Source organism: Fundulus heteroclitus, unplaced genomic scaffold, assembly GCF_011125445.2.
Source record: "Fundulus heteroclitus isolate FHET01 unplaced genomic scaffold, MU-UCD_Fhet_4.1 scaffold_87, whole genome shotgun sequence".
Taxonomy (NCBI): domain Eukaryota; kingdom Metazoa; phylum Chordata; class Actinopteri; order Cyprinodontiformes; family Fundulidae; genus Fundulus; species Fundulus heteroclitus.
The window spans coordinates 865,360-889,526 of NW_023397329.1; the positions used below are offsets into that span (position 1 = coordinate 865,360).

The 24,167-nt window shown below is 44.0% G+C and overlaps 1 protein-coding gene and 1 long non-coding RNA gene across 8 annotated transcripts in view; one reads left to right on the forward strand and one right to left on the reverse strand.

Annotated features, from left to right (window-relative positions):
- The window catches only part of LOC105919040 (neuronal PAS domain-containing protein 3), a 1,017,839-nt gene that overhangs the window by 795,073 nt on the left and 198,599 nt on the right, over window positions 1-24,167 (forward strand). Inside the window, exon 1 of one of the 7 annotated variants that reach the window (XM_036134638.1) lies at window positions 20,254-20,713. The exons of the other annotated variants lie outside the window; for them this stretch is intronic. Within the exon in view, the coding sequence (XP_035990531.1) occupies window positions 20,648-20,713 (66 nt within the window). The 5' untranslated portion in view covers window positions 20,254-20,647. Of the gene's footprint in view, window positions 1-20,253; window positions 20,714-24,167 lie in introns of those variants that run through there. 7 annotated transcript variants of the gene reach the window in all.
- Window positions 5,910-14,263, reverse strand: LOC105919041. Its single transcript, XR_004930566.1, has 3 exons — window positions 14,069-14,263; window positions 13,346-13,441; window positions 5,910-6,826 (listed from the first exon to the last, which is right to left on the reverse strand). It is a non-coding gene; the product is annotated as an uncharacterized LOC105919041 (long non-coding RNA).

Sequence of the window (24,167 nt, forward strand, 5' to 3'; positions counted from 1 at the left end):
TGGCGATCAGAGAACATCTCTCTGCAGCCACACATCTTTCCTTTGTTTGCTTAAACACTCTGGAGTTGAACCCTATAACCCCGGAGTGGCTGAAGGTGTGCACCTGGAAAACACATTCATGCCAGATGTGCTACTGTCTCTTTGGTCGGAAAAATCCGCGATCAGCAGAGATCTGTACAGCTCTTTGTGCCGTGAAAAGCCCCACCTGGCAGAAACAAAACACAGCCACTACTTGCTCTCAGCAGACTGGCCTCGCCGGCTTCTAAAAGCAACTGGGGTGTGCATACTTGATGCACAGATTGGCACAAGACAGCCCTCTCATCCTTTCAGCATTGTGAAGAATTTACATCCTCCAGTGTTTGTTGGTGCAGTGCAAAAACATAACTAAAAATAAGTAATATTTTTTTAAAATGAGCGTAACTGTCCTTGATTTGAGCAGCTAAATAAGTTAATCTGCCAATGGAATGAGATTTTTGCACTTAAAATAGGAACAACTCATCTCCACCTTCTTATTTCAAGTGCAGTATATCTAATAATCTTATTTTAGGGGTCAAAATACTCATTTCATTGGCAAATAATATTATTTACCTGCTCAGATCAAGGAAAAAACACAAATTTTAAGAACATTTTACTTATTTTTATATCTGTTTTTGCAGTGTGCTGATCTTCTGGTACGACTTGGGGCACAGCTGGGCACTTGTAACCAGGTCCTGTGGGCGCAAGCTCATGCAACCCCAAGTTCCTTCCGGGGCACCCTTGAAGCCATGCGATCAGGGCAAACCATCCCACAGGCTTGCCAGGTGGCTAGCGAAACAAACATGCTAATACCACCACAGACTGTAGGTGTACCTATCAGATTAGTCATCATGAAAGGACAACAAATACAGAGCACACAGGTTTTCTTTCAACCACTTTCTTACTTCCAGGAATCAAACCTGGTTATCCATGGCACACCCCTGCTTGAGCTGAACAACCGCTCAGCTTACCTTTTGGTGGACAATCCAAATCACATGCCGATCCAAGTGGTGGTGAAGAAATCTCTAGGGGTGCTCATCGAAAGCTCCTTCCACGACTTTGAGCTGAACATTCCCGTTATTGGAGACCTGCCCTTATCCTTGACCGGCAGACAGGACTCTTCAGACACCGTGTTTACTTTTCCTTCTAACATGATCCTGATCAGGCAACATGAAGCTCTGCCTGCTGGGTCCATTTGTGGTGCTACGCTTGAAGCTGAAGGAAACTTGTTGGTGTATGCGATAGCAACCAACTCAACAGAACCAGCACCAAATCAACCAGAGAACCGGGACTCACCCACTGAGCAGTATCCTGGTTTCAAAACTGAAATTATGCAGCAGCTGGAAAAAGCTGAGGCACTGACCACTGAAACAGAGAGAACAGCACTTAACGAGCTGCTCCATGACTTTCAGCCTATACGGTCCAAAGATTCCAACGATTGTGGGATCATATTGACACACGTCCATGACTCACCAGTAGGAGGACACAGAGGCTACAAAGCTAATCTGAAAACTCTCCAACAGGTGGCGCAAGCTTAAGCTTCTGGCATAACACCATGCGTATGCTCGTTTTGGAGACAGAGGGGACTTGGTAATGCAGATGGAAAAGTGGTGAATTGTGGCCACACTGCATGATAATTCCTCTAGGACATTCAATTTCACTCCATATCAGACTTTATTCATAGATCGACTCTATCATAAACATTCAAAACCCACTGTTATTCATCCATGCACTGGTGACACATAACTGTACATAAGGACCTTTCAAATTGAAAAAAATGCCCATAAGCCATCTTAAATCTTATATACAAGTCTGCACAACATTTCATTAGGGTTTTCTACCATCACATACTTCTCTGCGATGATCAACAGGGTGATATGTAATACAGATAATTGTGGCAAGGTATGAGGCAATTATTTTAATAGCTGTAAACAGTGGATGCATTGGCACTGTTAGAAGTGCGGTAGGAGGGTACGCAGTTCAGAATTTGGATGTAAAGAACACTTCAAAAAGGCTTTAACTAAGGGAAATAAAGACCAAAAAGGCGATAGAATACGTTAGCAATCATTTTAAAAAGTTACATTCAACTTGACTAAGTACTGTATTGTGACAATTCTGTGTCAGAAGGCATACATGTGTTTGGTATTCCCCAGTAACCCATCATGATTAGATCTTTTGTTGGCATAATACTACATAACTTGCGGGTAGTATGTAGTGTATATAATCTGTGCTATTACATGATTCCTTAAAGATCCTAAGACACCAGAGTGATTTTAATGCTTTAGGGGCTGAAGTGGAGACAGAGTCCAGTTTATATTAGCATCTTATATGGTGCTTCTGTTTTAACAAATCATGAAGTTGAACACGCTTTAGTGCTTTGAGACATGGAGTCAAATGATGTGTGAGTGTGTATTGATCTTGGTGAAGGATCTCTTACCTCTTCCCTCTCGGGGGGTTTAAACCACACAAAACACACAAACAGATACAGGACTCTCAGTGTGGAATGATTTATTATGGCTTCGAAAAGGTTTGTTTATTCAGTTATAGTTACAAAGAAAATTCAATATTTCCTTGTTGAAGTTGGTTACAAAGACAGCATAAAAGAAAAAGAAAAAGTATTACTGGCTGTATACATACAACAAATAACATACTAGGAAAAAAGTTAAAGGGTAAGGGTTGTTTACTTATTTTTAATGAAGGAGGAGATCCTCCCTTCTCTACATATTTTATGTGTCACCTACATGATTTACAGCAAACTGAAAATTATTGAAATGCAATACATAAGTTGTGGGTTTGATTCCAGCACAACCCAGTCTCACTAAAAAATGTGTAGTAACCATATTGGTCCACAATTGCAAACATAGTATTGACACAGTCAGGCTCCTTAATACATTTCAGTGCTACATTTCATTCATTGGCTACATTTCATTCATTGGCTTTCAACCACATCAAGTGAACAGAGTCAGATTTCTCCCAGCAAGAAAAGATAATGGCTGCCATTCCTTGTACTTTATGTGGAAAAATCAACATTTAAAGGTATATATTAAGATAAGATAGACTTTATTGATCTCACAGTGGAGAAATTCACGCGTCACTTCGGCTCAATAATCAAAAGAAGGTGCCAAAAGGAGGAAAATGTGCATGAGGTATATACAGTGTGTTCACATATATACTGTTTGTTGAGAAAAAAATAAATAAATAAGTAAAGCAGAGATTTAAGATGACTTATGTACATTTGAGGTGACTTATATACAGTACATATGGATTTGACGTTGTACATAAAAGTCGTACCAGGTAAAGAACAACAGTGAGGTTAACTTTAACAGCTGAAGTCTCTTATTTAACAGGATTATTGCACAGGTTATTACACAGGGTATTAAATAGTAATTGCACAGTAGTTATTGCACAAGTTATTGCAGTTATAGTGCGGCATTGTAAAGTCTGATGGCAGCAGGGATGAATGACCCGCGGTAGCGCTCCTTTTTACAGACAGGATGTCTAAGTCTGTCACTAAAGGAGCTGCTCAGCTCCTCTACAGTCTGGTGCAGGGGGTGAAAGGTGTTGTCCATGATGGATGTAAGCTTGGACAACACCCTCCTCTCAGCCACTTCCTTCACCGAGTCCAGAGTGCAGCCCAGGACAGAAGTGGCCTTCCTCACAAGCATATTCAGCCTCTTTCTGTCCTGCTCTGCGCTGCCTGGAGCCCAGCAGACGACAGCGTAGAGGAGGGCTGAGGCCCCACAGAGTCATAAAAAGTTTTAAGTAGGGGCCTGCTCACTCCAAAGGACCTCGGCCTCCTCAGGAGGGCGGTACAAGAAGGACACCTACAACAAGGACAGCTTCTTGTACAGGGCTGTACAAGAAGCTGTCCTTGTTGTAGATGAAGTCCGAGGTGTAGAGGATACAGAGAAACGGAGACAAAACAGTGCCCTGGGGGGCGCCGGTGCTGCAGACTGCCACCTCTGACTGACAGCCGTGCAGCTGCACGTGCTGAGGGCGGTCAGTGAGGTAGTCGATGTTCCAGTCAGCAAGATGTTTGTCCAACTCTGCAGTCACATCTGAGCCTCTGCAGGTCTAATGTCTGCTTCAGTGAACAGCAACAGTCATAAAGCATTCCCAACGACAATCCAGTCTTTTCCTTCTTAGAATTTTTTTTTGTGTTTTTCTTTCACTGGATCTTGGACCATTCTGCATTGTTTCACTGGGAGATGCTAATAACCGTTTGCCTCTTCCTTGTTTTATCCCCTGCTGCGCATGTGCAGTATTTTGCTTCCTCTATTATTAAAAATAAATACATAAGGCTTTACAAACAAATTGAGCAAAAACAAAATGGAAAATGGCAAAATAATAATTAGCACGTCAGCAGGATGTGATAATGTTTCCTAAAAACTTTGTATGCAACCAGAGTGAGCTTCTGACTGACAGAGAGGAGGCTGCCATGAAACGGCGCCACTGGGCCCTCTGACCACCGCCAGCAGGCAATGTGGGTGAAGGATCTTGTCCAAGGACACAATGACTGAGACTGTCAGAGCGGGGTGTAAAACCGGCAATCCGCCAGTTATAGGACAAACTCCCTAACTCTCTAAAAAAAAAAACAAGCTTAGTGCAGGAACCGGATGCTCATATTCTGTTCCACGTCCACCTTTTCCAAGACCTTCATAAATTCTTGAAAGGAAACACAGTTATCACCATTGGTGTCAAAACTAGAGTCGAGGAAAAAGAGAGTACAAGACAACATCCTGAGTCTGCTTCTACACCTGCAGACAGAGAGATATAAAATCAACAGCAAAACCAACCAAAAAGGTATCACAGGTACAAACAAACAACACCTTCACTGTAAACCCGAATAAGTTCAGAATACTCAAAATCTGTGTGGAAACCGATTACCTCACAGTTTTTGAGTAAAGAAGTTAGAATATTTAAGTTTGAATTACTTACAACTTTTACATAGTTCACAATCAAACATTACTAATTCCCTGAAAATAAACATTGTGAGTGCACTGCACTTAAGACATTTATTTTAATTTGTATATATCTTTTAATTTATTTGTAATAATTTGTTAGGATGATATAGTACTCAATTCATTAGCTTTTTTAAATTAAAAAATTATACTGTTTAGTAACCAAAAAGATAATTTTAGATATCTCAGAAACTACTTTTTTAAGTTCAGAATACTCAAACTTCTTCACACAACAAATGCAGAATATTTTAAATGTTTTCATTCAAATGCCTTTTCTCCAAAACTGTAGGTAAACCAACACCACATACACACATCTGTACAGGTGTGTGTGCAAATTTTTTGCAAATATGTGTAACTGATACAGGGAACTTGTGCTCAGTGTAAAGGTATGGCCTCTAAAAACTTCCAAAACCATCTTCTAGTGAACTTACAGCTATGGCCTTTCTACTTCAAAAATGTAACTTAAGACAGTAAATAACTTTAAATGAATAAATAATAAATTCAATAAATAATAAAGTACATCTAAAGATGTAGTCATTGCACAGAAAGAGAAAAAAATCGAAAAAAATAAGTCATTTTATAGATTTAAAAAGAATTTTAAAAGAGGGGCCAAAAATAAATAAATATACATCATGTATATCTCTATTTGGAGTGTTACTAAGACACACACACACACACACACACACACACACACACACACACACACTCTTTAAACAGTGCTTTAAACAGTATGGGTCTAGGAAGGAAAAAGGAAGGGAAATGGTGGGATGGATGGTGGGAAGAAAAGGAGAAAGGGGGAAGGAAGGAAGGGAGCGAGGCAGGACAATTACATAATATCTGTCAGAAACCAGAGACAGAAGGACCCAGTATTCAGGACGAACAAACAGTTTATTGTGAACAACTGAGCGGACGGCGCCGGTGATCTCAGCGGGAACCTCTGCGGGCGGAGACAACAGGTTAGTGACCCTGTCGGTCAGGATGTGTTTTAACACAAACATGCGGGCCACTAACATGGTCTTATGTTCAGTTCTGGTGTAGCGGTGGTCCGAGAACAGGCTAAGGTCAAAACCGTGTAGGCAATCAGGAGCAGGAAAATCCGAAGGGGTTGAGCAGGAGCCGATGTCCGGAATGTAGTCAATGGTCGGTAACAGAAGGTCAGAAAGCCGATGAGGTACCAAGGGTTAATCCAGAGCGAAGTCGGGTCACAGTCCAGAGATCGGTACACGGGTAATAAGAGATCAAGCAGAATATCAAGTCGGGCGGGTGTCTAGAAGGAGGCAAACGGATTAGGAAGGAACAGGCAAACTCGGAGGTCAAGGAACTTAACAGGTCAGGAACAGGTAATCAGAATACAAAACGCTGGAATAGATCAATCGCCAGGACGAAATAAACTGGCACTGCTGTCTTGTCTGAAGGGTGAATATATACTGTCAAACGCAGGTGGAACAGGTGAGCAGTAATGAGAACAGGGCGGAGTAACAACAGGTGAAAAATGGGTGAACAGACCAGGTAACAGAACCAAAATCATGACAAATGCCTACATTGACAGCAGGTAATTTTTCAAAGAAAGCAGAGAAGGTTTCAGGGGTGCACCATCATCCAACCCCATGAGAACCTTCTGAAAGAAGGTGAAGGTGCCAACAAGCTTCTTTGGGTAGTCCAGTTGCAAAGCACAAACCAGCCCAAACAGTAACACATATGCATCAGCAAATGTGGTAATGTCCCTCATGAGAAATTAATCTTCAACCACAATGGCTGTGGATACAGGACTGAAGTGAAGTAGAGATGCACTTCTTCCTCTGAATACCAGTGGGTGTGTTCCCGATGTCCGGCTCCTCTGATTCCTCACTCTGGAAAATGCAAAAGTACACTATTTCTGAATACTTATACAGCTGCCCACTCAACAATTAAGTATACAGCAACGTATTACACAATAACAGGTTCTACGACGCCTCCTCCAATCATCCTGCACTCCCGATGCAAATAAGTTCTCTTTCATAGCATTCGTTTCGTGTCTCACTATGGGGAACGCCTCCTGCGTGACCTCATCAGAAGCTCAAATGACATTACGCCAGCCCCGATTGGCTGGCAAAAGTGACAGTCTATGTCAGGAGGGGATGGGACCCTCCTCCTATATAATAGGCCGACATAGCTTCACAAGCTCCTAGGGATACACACCACGCTAGCCACCCATAGCCCCAATAGCTAACCATGGCTACGGCTATAAACCCCAACGACGGGGGTAACGGCACAAGACTTTGTCCCTGCGGCAAAAAGATCTCAAGCTGGGACACTCACCCTGTGTGTGCGGCGTGCCTGGGTTTACACCATGCCCAGGTTGCGTTGACGTCCACGGATGAGTGCACCCACTGCGCAGCCTTTCCCCGCAAGCTGCTTCGCCGCCGGCTGGCCCGCCAGGCCAACCTGTCAGGGGGCGACCCGCTGATGAACGAAGCAGCCGCGGCACAGGAAGGTGCGGACATGCCTGAGGTGTTGGCTGCCACACCTGGCCCGAGCTGGGCGGACGCAAGCCCCCAGCTCCTAGCCCCCGTTTCCCCGCTGCATGCGGTGGACGAGGATGACATGGGCGCTGCCGCTTCCTACATGCCGGGAGGAGATGCGGACTATGGGGACGACGAGTCGGCAGGCTCGGAGCTCCTGATGTCCGATGATGACGAGGAAGACTCCATCTTCCTCAGCAGTGCGAGCGGGGCTGCAAAGCCCCCCGCTGCCGACGGAGGTGAACAACCTCCGCCGTCATCTCCTCTAGATATGGACATGCAGGACATGTGCAAACGTGCGGCTGTCAGGCTCAACATCGCGTGGCCAGCTGTCCAAGCGGAGGTTGTGAAATCTCGCTTTGACGGAAAGAAGCTGCCAAAAGCGAAAAAGACGGGGAAACAAGTCCTGCCCATCTTCCCGGAGCTACTGGATGAGTTGGCGATCACGTGGAAGAATAGGCCGTACAGCGAGAAGCATCCCATCGCGGGAAGCTCCCTGTTGGACTGTGACGGGATGGAGTCCCATGGCGTGCGCCAGATGCCGCCGATAGAGCCGGTGGTTGCGACCCACCTTCACCCGAAGGCGTCCTCCTCGGCTCCGTGACTGCCCGCAAAGGCAGACCGCTTCCAGTCTAGCCTTACTGACAAGTGCTACAAGGCGGCGGCTCTGTCGACGAGAGCCCTCAACGCCTCCTCGATGCTGATGGCCTACCAGGCCGAGCTGGAGGAGGACATGACCAACAGACCAGACTCCGCTCTGTGGGAGGAAATCTGTGTCATAACGGACCACGTCCTCCGTCTCCACAAAGTAGCCATACAGGCTACGGGGAGAGCCATGGGTCTCATGGTTCTCCAGGAGAGGGCGCGCTGGCTCGGGCTCACCAACCTGGCAACCAAGGAGAAAGAGGAGCTCCTTGACACACCCGTCGTCCCTCAGGGTCTCTTCGGTGCTGCTGTCACCAGCATGCAGAAGAGATGTGAGGAGAAGAAACGGGATGATGAGGCGCTGAAGCTCTGCCTGCCGAGGAAACCTCTGGCGGCGGCTCCAGCAGCGCCGCGCCAGTCCTACGCGCAGGCTGCCTCTCGCCCCATCCCTGCTTTCAGGATCCCCAAGGTGCCTAAAGCGCAGGCAGCGACTCAGGCCCCCAGAGGTCCCAAGAGTCCATGGGCTAGGAAGCAATCGCCTCAGCCCAGCCCTCTGACAGCACCTCCGCCGCCTCCACCTGCCGCTGCGTTGGGAAGGCGGAAGAAGCGGACGGCCTGACAGCCTCTCCTCAGGGGAAAAGCGAGCCCGTTCCGGAGCCGGTTCAACGGGACTCGTTCCACACAGAATGCATGGCCGGGATGGGCATTCATGTTCCGGTGCCCACCCCAGGGAAAAGACAATGTTTGCAGTGTTGTTGCGCAAATGTGTTTCCCTCGCATTCTGTAACAAATATGTCCCGACGAGCGCATCCGGCCTGCGTGCCAAGGGCGCCGTCAAATGTGTTCGTGACAATAAAGAGAAAAGATATGTTGGAAAACAAGTCAATCCTTTCTGTCATAACGCAGCCTGCGGGGAACAGCGTCCCCGCAGCTGTGACAACACAGTCCACCCGCGCGCACCCGCGCGCACCCGTGCGCGCTGGTGCCGTCCGGGCGCGTATGTTGCGTGCCACAACCCGGACAAGGCGCCCACAAGGCGGCGGGGACGGAGTTGCCGGTCAGCCCCCTCTCGCTGCACGGCGAGAGCTGGGCTGCCTGCACGCAGTCAAAGTGGGTGCTAAGAACGATAGAGAAGGGCTACAGGCTACAATTCAATGTCGCTCCGCCCCTTTTCAAGGGAATAATATACTCCCATGCTCAAGGCGAGTCCGCCAATATTCTTCTGGAGGAAATTTCCTCTTTGAAGAAGAAAGGAGCTATAAGGGTAGTTCCGCCCGGGGAATCCCACAGCGGCTTCTACTCAAGGTATTTCCTAGTCCCCAAAAAGGGCGGGAGGGGGCGGAGACCCATTCTGGATCTCCGTGCCCTAAACCGCTGTTTAAGGAAATACAAATTCAGGATGTTGACACACACGTCTCTGCTGCGGTTCGTGCGAGCAGACGACTGGTTCACATCAATAGACCTGAGGGACGCGTATTTTCACGTCCCCATATACCCCCCTCACAGGAAATATCCGAGATTTGCCTTCGAGGGGATATCGTACGAGTATGTGGTCCTGCCTTTTGGTCTGTCCCTGAGCCCAAGGGTGTTTGTAAAATGCACCGAGGCGGCAGTGTCTCCACTGAGAGAGCGGGGCATCCGAGTGGCGACATACATAGACGACTGGCTAGTGGCAGCCCCCACATGCCAGGAGGCGGCTCATCATACAGGTGTTCTTACACAACACCTCATGAGTCTGGGGTTTCAGATAAATGTGGAAAAGAGCACACTGATTCCCACTCAGCGAATTACTTATATTGGGCTCACTCTGGACTCTCTCCAGGCCAAGGCATCATTGTCCATGGAAAGAGTGGAGGCAATGCGTGCCAGTCTAGCGCTGTTTGGCAGGGGCAACATGGTTTCCCTCAAACAATGCCAAAGACTTTTAGGCCTGATGGCCTCCTCTATAGTGGCTATTCCTCTCGGACGGCTGTATATGAGAGGCATTCAGCGATGGGTAACCTCTCTGGGTCTGAACCCCCACCGACATGGCCATCGCAGGGTGAGGGTCTCAACAGAATGCTCACTTGCACTGCGGCAGTGGAGGAGCCCAGGTTTCCTGACACAGGGTGTCGCTATGGGAACCATTCAGGCAAGGAAAGTGATCACCACCGACGCCTCCCTGATGGGCTGGGGTGCCACTCACGAGGGGAGAGCGGTGAATGGGAGATGGCATTCTCACATGCGTTCTACCCACATAAACTGCCTGGAGCTGCTGGCTGTTCACCTGGCTCTGAAACATTTCCTCCCTTGGCTAAGGGGTCACCATGTCTTGGTGAGGACGGACAACTCCACGGTAGTGGCTTACATCAACAGACAGGGGGGGGCTACGGTCCCCCCAGTTGCACATGCTGGCACACAGACTGATAGTCTGGAGCAGCAAGCACCTACGGTCACTGAGGGCAACTCATGTACCGGGTGTTCTGAATTACGGGGCAGATCTGCTGTCCAGGGGAAACCCACTGTATGCTGACTGGATGCTTCACCCCCAAGTGGTGAGTCAGATATGGTCACGGTTCGGTCAGGCGACCGTGGACATATATGCAACAGTGGAGAACGCTCAGTGCCCTCTGTTCTTCTCCCTGCACGACCAGAGGGCTCCACTGGGCGTGGATGCACTGGCACACAGGTGGCCGAAGACCCTCCTCTATGCGTTTTCCCCCTGTAGCTCTCATTCCCCCGACTCTGGCCAGAGTGAGGGAAGGGGGTCTGACTATGATCCTGATAGCCCCACGTTGGCAAGGAAAGCACTGGCTAGCAGAGATTTTTCAACTTCTCTCCAGCCCACCTTGGCCGTTACCACTACGCAGAGATTTACTGTCTCAGGCACGGGGGGAAATATTCCACCCCCACCCAGAGAGGCTAGCTCTGTGGGCCTGGCCCGTGAGTGGTTCAACCTGAAGACGGTGGAGCTCCCTAATAGCGTTATTAACACTATTCAGTGTGCCAGAGCCCCCTCAACTCGGTCACTGTATGATAACAAGTGGCGCGTGTTTGAGAATTGGTGCGCAGGGTCACAGACTGTACCTTTTCAGTGCTCTGTGACAGTGGTTCTGTCTTTCCTACAGGACCTTATTGAAAAGCGTAAAGCTTTCTCAACCATCAAGGTGTACCTGGCGGCTATTTCTGCTTGCCATATTGGCTTTGAAGGAAAGACAGTGGGTCAACATCCTTTGGTGTGCCGATTCATGAAAGGAGCACGTCGTATGTTGCCTACATCTAGACCATTGGCGCCATCCTGGGATCTTCCCACGGTACTGGATGCGCTCTCTTGTTCCCCGTTTGAACCCCTGGAACAAGCAGAGTTGAAACCGTTGTCCCTGAAGACTGCCTTATTGCTCGCTTTGGCCTCAGCTAAGCGCATAGGTGAGATTCATGCACTCTCTACACATCGAGCATGCATCAAGTTTTCTGAAGGGAATGCTAGGGTCAGTCTGCGGCCTAACCCGGCCTTTATTCCAAAGGTGGTTGGCTCGTGCTTCCCCATAATACTGGATGCTTTTTACCCTCCGCCTTTCTCCTCTGAGGAGCAAAGGCGTCTACACACTCTCTGTCCAGTTCGCGCATTGCTGATCTATCTGGACAGAACGAGTGGTTTTAGACAGGGTGACCAGCTGTTTGTGTCGTGGGCGAAACCACACATGGGAAAGCCGGTGTCTAAGCAGTGCCTTTCCCACTGGATAGTGGGGGCTATTGCACTTGCATACACAAGCAAGGGCCTCCAGCCTCCTGCTGGTCTCCGGGCACATTCCACTAGAGGTCTAGCAACCTCCTGGGCTCTTTTTAGGGGAGTCTCTATTCAAGAGGTGTGTTCAGCTGCATGCTGGGCGTCACCCCACACATTTGCTAGATTCTATAGTTTGGATGTCACGGCTCCGACTATGGCACATTCGGTCCTCAGTACTGGTTCTTCTCTGAGTGCAGCTTCTCCAGAGTGAAGCATCAGTGGGGACAGTTGTCATCTTGACAGGCATGTCTGGCAATCCGGGAGTCAGTATTTTCCCCATAGTGAGACACGAAACGAATGCTATGAAAGAGAACTTAAGGTTATGGATATAACCCCGGTTCTCTGATTAGCATGAGTGAGTGTCTCACCAGACCACCCTCCTTGCTATGAAGCGAGGAAGAGGTGAGCTTGTTTTGAATGATGAGTGAAGCTATGTCGGCCTATTATATAGGAGGAGGGTCCCATCCCCTCCTGACATAGACTGTCACTTTTGCCAGCCAATCGGGGCTGGCGTAATGTCATTTGAGCTTCTGATGAGGTCACGCAGGAGGCGTTCCCCATAGTGAGACACTCACTCATGCTAATCAGAGAACCGGGGTTATATCCATAACCTTAAGTTCTGTAGGGGATAACTAGTTGGCCATTTATTAGCATTTCTCTTCAAGGAACACCCCATGCTCCCACATACGAACAGAGTCCACTGACAGCCAGGAGACGCTCATTGCTCCGACTCCATGGGAGTCTTTAGTGTAGCAGAAATTGGGGCAATTTACAAAACGCAGAAAAATGTATCAAGGCAGGAAAAATATGTTGTTACTCTGAGTGCTCTCTCTCCTGGCAAGAATGGGAGTTTACCTGCGTGCAAACGCAGCTGACTCTGAGCTCGATTCAGCTTAGAAGAAACACTAAAGACAGCTGCACACTTAATTGTAGTGCGCACAGCGTGGATTCTCCACAGACATTTTAAACATCATTGTCCAGTGTACATATGGCTACATTTCTTGTCACAAGCCGCTATATTTCCCATAACAGCACCCACCAGCACCACACACTTGTCAGCATGTGGTGCTAAGAGGCGGATGCCCCACTCAGGTGTTTCAGAGTTGTGACTGGCTTGGAGTGGCCAGAGCCATGGCTCTGGGAGCAGCTCCATGTGAAGACCGAGCAGTTTACAATGTTGTAAAATTGCTCGTTAAATTGAGCTAAGCACAGACTCAAGTCCACCTTAGTATGTTGGAGCCTAGAGACAGAAATGGCACAGGATGCGATCTGCCGCTATTTAGAAAGGCTAATTTTTATCAAATTAACCGTGACTACGTCTGTGTGTATTCACGCAGCGGAGCATAGCAAGCTACCTTTCTTACAGCACCAAGGCACTTCCAAATATCTCCAACAGTAAAAGGTGATTAGTGATGAGATCTTTCAGAAAAAATATACATTACATTTTCAAGACTTACATTCCAAGTCTTGAAAAACTGTGTGTCCTCTTCCTGCAAGTATACTGAGAGACAACGAAGGGCCACAGTGTGTTTCATGTTGTTATTGTGCACATCCTGGATGGATAAAGAAAGACATATGAGAAAAAGAACAGGGACCCTTTGCTGGCAAAATATCACTTACTCTACTAAGTAGGTTTATGTTACAGGATAACTAATTGAGAATGACTTAAAAGTGAAGGATGGTGGGATGCTGTCTGCAGGACCTGGACTCAGTTTATGCAGTATGAGTCCAACGAAGAGCCAGACACATCTACATTGATCCCACCAAACCGGGCAACGCACTGTTTGCCCCTCTCCCATCAGGTAAACACTTCAGAAACATCAAATAAAAAAAACTCAATCAAAGAAACTGCTTCTTTGCAAGTGCTGTAAGTGCTATCGTCCCTTGATGGAGGACAGCGGTCCCACATAGATCTTTTACGCCATTTTGTTTCCTTCTTTATAATATGTTAAAGAAAAAACACTTTAACCTTTGTTCATTGTATTTTTGACATATATACTCCCAGCCATAGTGTCTCAAAGAAGTTTGACAACGGTAAAATGCGGTGACAATGAAGCATCTTTGAATCTTTAATTGAATATAGTAAAGATAGTGGTAGTAATGCTGACGAACCTGGGAGCCAGCTGTTCCATGTGGATAAAATTTAGATAGTCGATTTTAACTCTTTTTTTCCAACTTACCTCAGTTTCATAATACTGTAGGATGTCCCGCAGTGCTCCTACCACTCTTCAAGTTGGAGCTGCCTTCCTTCTGTACAGTTCTATAATCTGTGGAATGTGCCGATCCATTTCTGCATAAAACTCGTTCCTTTCCTGGTTCCTGTGGAACTCAGCACAGATCTACAAAAAAAATATTCACAAAGTATGTGAAAGACTGAGTAAAACACCACAGGGAAACACATCATTGTCATATATATATATATATATATATATATATATATATATATATATATATATATATATAAATCACACACAGGGGTGGGGATTAGTCCATATCCTGGCTGTGACTGCATTGCTGGATTTAATCTGCAGATAATGTTACGTCTCACAGTTAATCTGTGTTCCTTTTCAGGTTTAAGAATATTTTCAAATTTCTTTAACTTGTTTAAAGACCTCAGTCTCAATGACGATCTCGGGTAGCCTAAACGGGTAAACATTTGACCAAATATTAAACCAGCATGCCAGAGATCCCCCACAACGCAACATGACATCAACTTTCTTCCATTCTTCCATAGGAGATAATTTACATTTTAGGCTGGTTGTTGATTTTTACATGAATATGTATCAATTCTGATTGAAAACTGCATTATCTGGCTCATCAAAAACACAGTCAATAGCAATCACCTAAATTTCTGGACAAAAATTACATTTAATGGATACATTTTACAAGAATGATTTATCTTAATCATTACCTTATTTGCCAAGGACGCCTTGTATGGGTACCAACTTCAGCCTACAGGAAAGGGAATTAATTATTAATTAGTATGCCTGATTTTCTGAAGGAAGCTACTCATTTGGTTCGCCAAGCATTATCTGGAAAAATGTGTTTTGGGGGATAAATTAAACTGAACTGCTTAACATTCGTCCTCTCAAATTATACAAAAACGAGCGCAATTATTATAAAGACAATATAGCGACTCGTGAGTGCCGACCTCAAAGGCAAAAGGAACGCGCCATAATTCCCTCCCTTATCAGACACCATCTTCCTCCAGCAAGCGGGAACGGCTCTGCCATATCATACCAGTTTAATTTCGAACCACATTTATTAGGAATAAAAATATCGTCCACTAAAATAATTTTCCTGGCTGGTTCCCGCCAACGTTATGACACACTGACATCATTACATTACACGCCTCTGTGCATTCAAAGCTTTCGAGTGAGGCAATGATGATCACTCAGATAGTTTAAGTTGCACGAAATTATAACTGCATTCCTTGTTCGGAACGCTTAGTAACTTAAAGTTGGGTTGACTTGATAGTGGATTTTGATTGTTTTCTTCACAATACTTTTGAGTCAGAAGTAATGTTCGGGTTTACAGTGTTGATAACATCAATGAAAAATATAAATATCATTTAATCCAACATGTATAAAGTGACGGCCAAGGCTAAGGATAGGGTTTTTCTGTATAGAAGTGAATCTGTAAGCACCTGGATCCAAGCACCCCTAAGTGTTTGCGAGAGTGCACTAAGATGTATCCTTAAGACAAATGCTCAATAGTGGACCTGGGGAGCCAAAGACCCGTCTCCCAAAGTGCTGAAGCAGACACCAGGGAAACCAGATCCCCAGATGCCCTAAAGGGCCCCCAGAGCAAAGGAGCCAAGGAGGGACCAAAACAGGGATTGCTGCCTCCCCCATCCCATGGAAGAGCAGACACACACGCACCCTCCCAACACTTACTGACACATGCTGACTGATTGCCAATTGTAGCCTGTGCCCAAAACACTGATCTTGCATCCATCTATTGAGCTTGGCAGCTTTAACCATGTTTGCACCGATGTCAGTAGTTATACTGGCAAGTAGAGCTGGACGATATAGAAAAAAAGTATATCAATAAAATTAAAATAATATATTTTTTTTGTGTTAATATTTTTATTAGGAGGAAAAGAGACATTACAAACATAATTTAAACTGTAAATGACAAGGAATGCCATGTCGAACATACATATATATGAATAGTAAAATAGTAAAAGGCATACAATTTAGCTCCTGTGGGTTTTTTTTTTCCTTGGTTACAAAACTGAACAGGATACAATGTGCACAAAACTTAATAAAGAAAAAAAATAAAAATAATAATAATAATAAAATTTTTTTTTTAAATAAAATTAAAAAAGGGGGGAAAAGAAATAAAATAAAGTAAAATAAATAAATAGAATAAAAATAAGTAAATAAACAAAATTTAAATTAAAGGTGGGTGTGGGGTAGGGTGCATCACCTAATCTGGGAGAGGGGACTGAAGAGAATGAAAGAGTGTCATGAAAGGGCGCCATAAGTTAGAGAATTTAGCAGAGTTGCCTTTCAATGAATGTCTTATCTTTTCCAATTTTAGAAAAGACATGGTGTCTTTAAGCCACTGGCCGCAAGAGGGTGGAACTGTTAACTTCCAATGAAAAAGAAGACGCCGTCTTGCCAGTAAGGAAGTAAATGCTAAAATATCCAACTGGCTAGAAGTAAAATGAAGCTGAAGCGCAAGTTCAATTGAAGAAACTCATCGCCTGCCTCCATTCAATCAGAGTCCGATCCGCCTCTGATGTGAGCCAATCAGCTTCGAACCGCACCTCCATGAAGCCAATCAGCATCCCGCGCTCATCTTAAAAGCAACTTCAAATCCACGTCTCAGCCTGCTAACCAGCAAGCGCAAACGGGTTGCATGTCGGATTTCGAATCAAATGCCCGATTCAACCCACCCCCAACCCCTTCTCCACCATCGTAGCTGAGTTCATCTAGCTTCCAAGACGTGCCTCCATCCTCAACCCATCAGAGTGTTTTCTCCCTTCAGTCTTCAGCACTCCCTATCACCTCGTTATTGGTCTGGCAGAAGACCACCATGTTGGGCCCGGTTCTGCCAGAGGTTTCTTCCCAAAGGGGAGTTTTTCCTCTCCACAGTCGCTTCAAGCTTGCTCATCATGGACAGTTCATACAAACCTGTGTTTATCAAGTTGGACATCTATCTTAAACAGATCACCATATGGACTGAACAAACTTCTTCTATCTCCACTCCACCACCAGTTTCAGACCTGGGGGGAACATCCCTGTTCTCATACATCTACTTATGCATATTAAAGTATAATTCAGCATTAATGTTCCTGCCGAGGTCTGAGCGCCAAAGACTTAAAATATTGTGTCAATAAAATCCTTCTAATTGCCATTTCTTTCTCTGCAAGTTTTTCAGATTGAACTGTTTGTAGTCTTCCGGAAGCCCAAATATAGCAACATGGGGAGAAGGTTTGATGACTACTGAGAGTATTTTTGACATTGTATCAAAGTAGATTAGCCAAAAACTATGGAGTGATGGACAGGAATAAAACATATGAGTTAAATTACAGGAAGGTGCATGACATTTGTCACAATTGTCAGAGACAGAGGAAAGGAATTGAGACAGACGAGTTTTGGAGAAATGAACCCTAAAGAGAACTTTAAACTGTATGAGAGAGAGTCGAGCACAGATTGAACTTGTGTGAATTTTCTTAAGAGCATTATTCCACCAGTCCTCTCCCAAATTCAGACCCAGTTCGAGCTCCCAAGCCGCCTTGACCTTGGTAATGGACGAAGAATCAAAAGAGAGAATTTCATGGTAAACTTTAGATATATACGACCTCTGAAGAGGATTCCAGCTCAGAAACGTCTCCCAGTGCAAGTTCAGCGGCCTGGAAGGAAATAAAGCTTTGGCGCAATGTCTAATTTGAAAGTACCAGAATAGATGAGAAGACGGGAGTTGGAATTCTGATGAAAGGTCTGAAAAGCTGCGAAAGATACCTTCCTTGTAAAAATTGTTAAAACATGTCAGCCCTTTATTACTCCATAATGAAAAAGTTGAATCAGTGAGTGCTGGTTGAAACAAGTAATTAGGGACCAGTGTAGATGCAGAGTGAAATTCTTCCTAAACTGGCACCAAATTTTTAAAACAGATCGAACTACTGGATTATTTATAAAGCCAGAGGGATTGGATGTAATAGGGGAAGTGAGAAGAGCAATTAGTGAGGATGGGGAGCACCATTGTGCCTCCAAGTTGCACCATGGGAAGTCTACAGATCGAAACCAAAATGAAATTTTATGGATGTGGGCTGCCCAATAGTACAGCTGGAAATTTGGAAGTGACAATCCGCCACCAAATTTGCATCTGTGAAGTGTGGATTTGCGGATTCTAGGTTGATTTCCACGCCATAGAAAGCCAGTAATAACTTGATCAAGCATCTTAAAAAATGCTTTGGGAGAAAAAGTGGGAGACAATTGAACAAGAAAAGGAATTTTGGTAAAACATTCATTTTAATTGCATTGATTCTACCTATAAGTGAGAGTGGTAAACTATTCCATCTTTGGAGGTCCAATTTGATTTTAGAAATTAAAGGCAGAAAATTAGCAGTGAAAAGAGAGCTTAATGATCTTGTTACATTGATGCCCAGATACTTGAAACCAGAAGAGCTCCACTTGAAAGGAATGTCCGAATGTGAAACCTTTAACCCTCCTGTTATGTTACGGGTCAAATTGACCCGTTTTAAAGTTTGAAGATCTAGGAAAAATAGTTCAAAGTATTTTTTCAGCATGAAACTTCTTCTGCTTGCCTTAAATAGTGTAATCAACATATAATATGAAATGGTTCATCTCACATATTTGCAACCACCCCCTGCATGTTTATATCACATAGATACTGTTCGGGTCAATTTGACCCAGCAGTCAAACTGGAGGTAAAAGGGTGTCAGAAATGCAACTGTGAGACATGTTTCACCCCAATCTCACACACACACACACACACACACAGGATGAAAGGCTGGTGGCATTTAGAGGTCGCTGCCCATTTAGGCAATACATGCCTTCCAAACCAGCTAAATATGGGATAAAAATCTGGGCAGCATGTGATGCAAACACCAGCTATGCATTGAACATGCAGGTTTACACTGGAAAGCCGGTTGGAGGAGCCCCAGAGAAGAATCAGGGCACAAGGGTCATGCTCGACATGGCACAGGGTCTCAGGGGACAGAACATAACCTGTGACAAACTACAACTTGTGCCAGGAGCTTCTAAAGAGAAAGCTCACAATGGTCGGAACTGTCCGAAAGAACAGGGCTGAACTCCATGCTGAGCATTGCTGTTCCTAACAAATGGACATAACAGGAGGGTTAAAGCAAGAGCATTAATAGGATAGCATTCACTTTTAGCGATATTTACTCTGTAACCATAAAAAGAACCAAATCTCTGGAAAGCAGACAGGATTGACGGTATGGAAAGAGTGGGATTTGAGACATAAAGCAATAAATCGTCAGCATAAAGCAATGGTTTGAATTCGGTGCCTAATCGGTGAATTCCAGTAAAAGTATTGGAGGACCTAAGAAAGATTGACAAAGGCTCGATAGCCAGTGCAAACAGTAAGGGAGATAACGGGCATCCCTGTCTAGTGCTGCGGAAAATTAAAAAAAAAAACTGGATTGAATGCCATTGGAGGAGACACTAGCATGAGGAGAAATATAAAAGAGACGTATCCAAGAGATGAATGCATCACACAGTCCGAACTTTCCTAAAACTGCAAATAAGTAATCCCATTCAACTCTGTCAAACGCTTTCTCAGCGTCGACAGAGATCACGACCTCAGGAATTTCAGTGGTGGTCTTAGAGTAAATAATATTCAAGAGTGTACGGATATTAAAAAAATAATTGCCTCCCCTTAACAAATCCTGTTTGCTCATGTGAAACAATAGTAGGTACTACACTTTCTAGACAACGTGCCAAAACCTTAGCGAGAATCTTAGCATCAACATTTATTAAGGAGAGAGGTCTGTATGAGCTGCAAAGATTTGAATCCTTATCTTTCTTCAAGAGGAGAGTAATCGAGGCTTGAGTTAAAGTATTGGGGAGACTGCCCTGATGTAATGACTCCTTATATACCGCAAGCAATAATGGGGATAACTTGTCCTGGAACTTTTTGAAAAATTCAACAGGAAATCCATCTGGACCGGGAGCTTTGTTGCTTTGCACGCTTTTCATGGCAGCCACAATCTCCTCCATGGTTAAATGAAAATTAAAATAAAATTGATCAATATCAATAATTATCAACAAATTCAAAACAAATATTTTAAGTGCAGCCATGGCCATTTTATGTTGTTGCTTAATGATCTATTTTCAGATAAAGAACACCAACACTGAATTCAAACTCAACCCTTTATTCAACCAACTTTTTACCAAAACTACAAGATTTTAAAAAAGAAAACAAGAACTCATGGTCCCTGAAGCTTGTTGAAGAAGCATTCCCGAGTCTGTGGTTGTGATTGGTTGGGAGGGTATAATGACTAATATTAACCTGCAAGACTAGAATGCAAAAGGAAGGAAAACACTTTTTCTATTGAACTTCTTATTGACCATCTCATCGATATACGTCTGTTGATCGATATATATTGTTATTGAATTATCATCCAGCCCTACTGACAAAGGCCTATTCCTTAATGTCCCGTGCAGACAGCATCAGCCTTAACCCATGTCTCACCACCTCCCAAGTATCAGCTGGAAAATACATCATCTCGAGCACTCCGGCACACAGTTCCCAATGATGTAATGTACCGTCAGACTAATGAACGGGTCCATCGTGCAACCGAACCAGAGATCAGATGTGGCTACAAGGTAATGAACAACTGCTCCTATTCCTCCTTGACCAGCTCTACCGTAGCTGAAATATTTGTTATTGGGGTGGATTTTTAATTTAGATATCATTAAGGGCAGTTAAAATTGTCTGGCCCTTTGTGTCCATTTTCAGATTATTTGAAAACAAAAATTCCTTTGTCATCTGCTCACAATTAAAAAGTACATAGTTCATCAACAGAGTATTGTTATCCGAGATCTCTAGCTGTGTCATCTTGCTGAAGGGTAAATGGGGAATCCTACATGATGGCAAACCACTGTTCCTCTGTATCAGCACCCACTTCATCAATCCTACGTGTCAGTGTCATTGCTGAGTAGTATGGATTGCTGCACTTTGTGAGGTCATGCTCCAGCACAGTAGAGATGACCTCTTTGATGGCTTGGAGGATCAACTTCTCTGCAATTGTAAAGGGCTGTTCGCATTTGGATATTAGCAGGGAGATGCTGTAAGATGCTTACCTGACTCCGCCAGATAGATTTGCTCCGCATATCCATCTGGAAACCTTCCGTTGAAGTAATTTTGGGAAGGGGCGAAAATACTGGTTAGCTGATTGGCCTATGTTGGTGATAGACGGGCCAAATTAACCAATCAGATTCGTCGTCGCCCCGTTACGAGCGACGACGAAAACACAACCACAAGCCAAGCTACTCTTGCTGCTGCTGGTAAAGGCTCGTTAGCTCAGCAAAGAAATACTCTGTAATTCCGATAAAACTTGCTCGATAGCCACGCTAACGCTAGTTTCATCGGCTGAAGCCGCCATGTTCTTTAGACTGAACTGTCGCTCCTCGTTGCGTCACACCTCGACCCGCCTCAAAGCCAACGCTGATTGGACGTTCGTTTGGTGAACGGCTCCAAATTTTCTTTAACGGAGGGTAGCCAGACTGATCTGCGAGTGAAATCTTAAAAGCTCGCGAGATCAGGATGGTCTCACGAGGCTAGTAAGATGCCACTAGCCCACTATGGCCTTGGCTGCTTTTTCAGGCAAAAACACTGCTGAAAATTCCCATACCATGCTTCTCTTTAATGGCCTGGAATAAGGGACACTATGTGTCACTTTTGTCTGGGTGGATCTTTTTAAGAGGATCCATGTGATATAAGCATAATCACCTCATTTGAAGACTTGTTCACACAATAAACACAATTGAAGTTGTGCATTGGTTGGAGAAGGTATGCAGCCATAATCAAGTTACTCAATTGAATACTGCAATTTTTATTGTTCTGTGCCATTTTATTTTTTCCTATTGTTGCAACAAAAAAACATTATACAAAACTATTACAAATGTATGACTTATGTATGACAACCACATATGCAGTTACTGACAATATTGTAGAATTTTTTTTAACAGAGCTTGGTTGGATATTGTTTTGTGCTGTTTTTAATAAACCTCTTTCGTGTTCCATGTTTTGTATTTTCAAATAGTCTTTTATTCATAGAAGTATCAAAGACTATGACTGATGTTAAGGGTTTGAAGTTCACAACATTAATTTATAAAACTTAAAAGAAAAGTTGTAGTGGTGTCAGCTGGCATCAAGCCATTGTTACACTGGCTAATGGTGTTGCTTTGATCGACTTGTTAGGAGATTGGTGTCTGGTTTTAGAATATTTATATTTCATTGTAGGTTTGTGTTCACATACTTTGGCAATGCTGTATTGCATTCATGTCAAAAAAGCAACTTCTATTGAAAAGCGTTTTAATGTGCGTCAGGATGCTAGATACTTTCAGTGGAAGTCCAACAGTGAAATATCCCTCTCGTAAATGTGTAACAACTGCGATAACTATGTGCTGACAGTGTATCTCTTAGATAAATTAGCCCCTTTTAAAGAAGGAAATTATTATAATACAGTTGTAATACAGTGAAAAGCATAAATTTTCCAGAGTTTACACAGTAAATGCCATGTGGATGAAATCTGATAGATTATACCCTGACGTCCCATTCTCCTGAAGGCAGCAGGAGCTGACAGAAAGATTGAAGAATACTGGTGCTGTATCTTAGCAACAGTATTCTACTGGTGCTAATATATAGTTATAATTCCATAACTGATTCTCAAAAAACAATAATAAAAGAAAAAAAATAATTAAAGCAGCATTGTGTAACTTTTAGCCACTAGGGGATATAGACCTGTAACTTCCTGGTTTAGTGCTCTTGAAGGTTACTGGCAGCTCTCTCTGTGGCAAAATGAAAGTTCCTCTGTGTGTTTTGGGATCTGATAGCAGAACACTTTGGACCAGCAAATTGAGAAGTAATTAAGTTACTTGTAAATACAAGGCTACATTCACCCCTCTAGATTAAATAATACTTCAGAGAACCAAAAATATGTCAGATCAGGTAAGCGTCATATGTTTTGTTGCCTAACAACTTTTAGCCTCTAAAAGTTTTGCAGGAGCATTTAGCTTCTAAAAACTGAAAATATAGACTTTGACATTTTGTGTATACAGAAAAAAAGATAACTTACCAGTCTAATAAGAATGATGCAAAAAGAGAATGGGTCTTTCATCAAACACCAACAAGCAAATTCTTTTGCAAGATCCACTCTGGCTTTTCCTCTGGAGTAATTCCTGTCTCGATTTTTCTTTTAGCCCCTTTAGAAAATTGTTTTCCTGTTTTTGCTTCCCTCGGCCATGACAAACTTTGCCTTGGGGATGAGAAAAGCAGGAGCACTTAAGAATAGCTCTTGTGTTTAAGGGGAGCTCAGACTGCCATAAATCAGCCCTCTAGGTCACATGACCTCTAGGTGACATGATCCATTCTGTGACACATCCAACCCTCTCAAGTCATATAGGGACGTTTATGAGAAGGGCAGGCTACATGGAGCATTGATATAGGCCAAGTGTTCTATATTGACCTGGAAAATCATATAATATATCTCAAATTGAGCTAATACGCTACCTGATTCAGTTGTCATGAATTATATTTTCCATGCAAGAGGGGATTTCTTTGGCAGAATTTTTAGTATTTACACAAAAGTGTAGTCAAGCAATATTAAAATCAGTGGTAAAATTTCAGAGTATATCTTTAGTCAGATAAAACCCTATGACAAACAAACAATGAACTCAAGTAAAACACTTTAATTTCCATATTTTTTTAAACAAGCAGGAGCAATCAAAGACCTTCTCAACAATATATTGAGGGGTTTCATACTATGCTCCTCAGGGACTTTTAGATGTGTCCCTGCTTTAACATATCTTAATTGAATAAATGGGTCATTACCAATCCACTGTGAATGTCGATAATATGCTAAAGACGTAATTTGGCTTTTTGTGTAAGTGGAGACAGCCCAGTAAAACAATGTAAATCTGTTTCATTTTGGCTGGTATTGCTGAAGTGTTTTTTCTGCAGGGGTGCCCACTTTGAGAGCTACTATCCTGCAAGTTTAACTGAATCCATGCCCCAACACAATCAAATGAATAGCTCACTACCAGGCCTCTGCAGAGC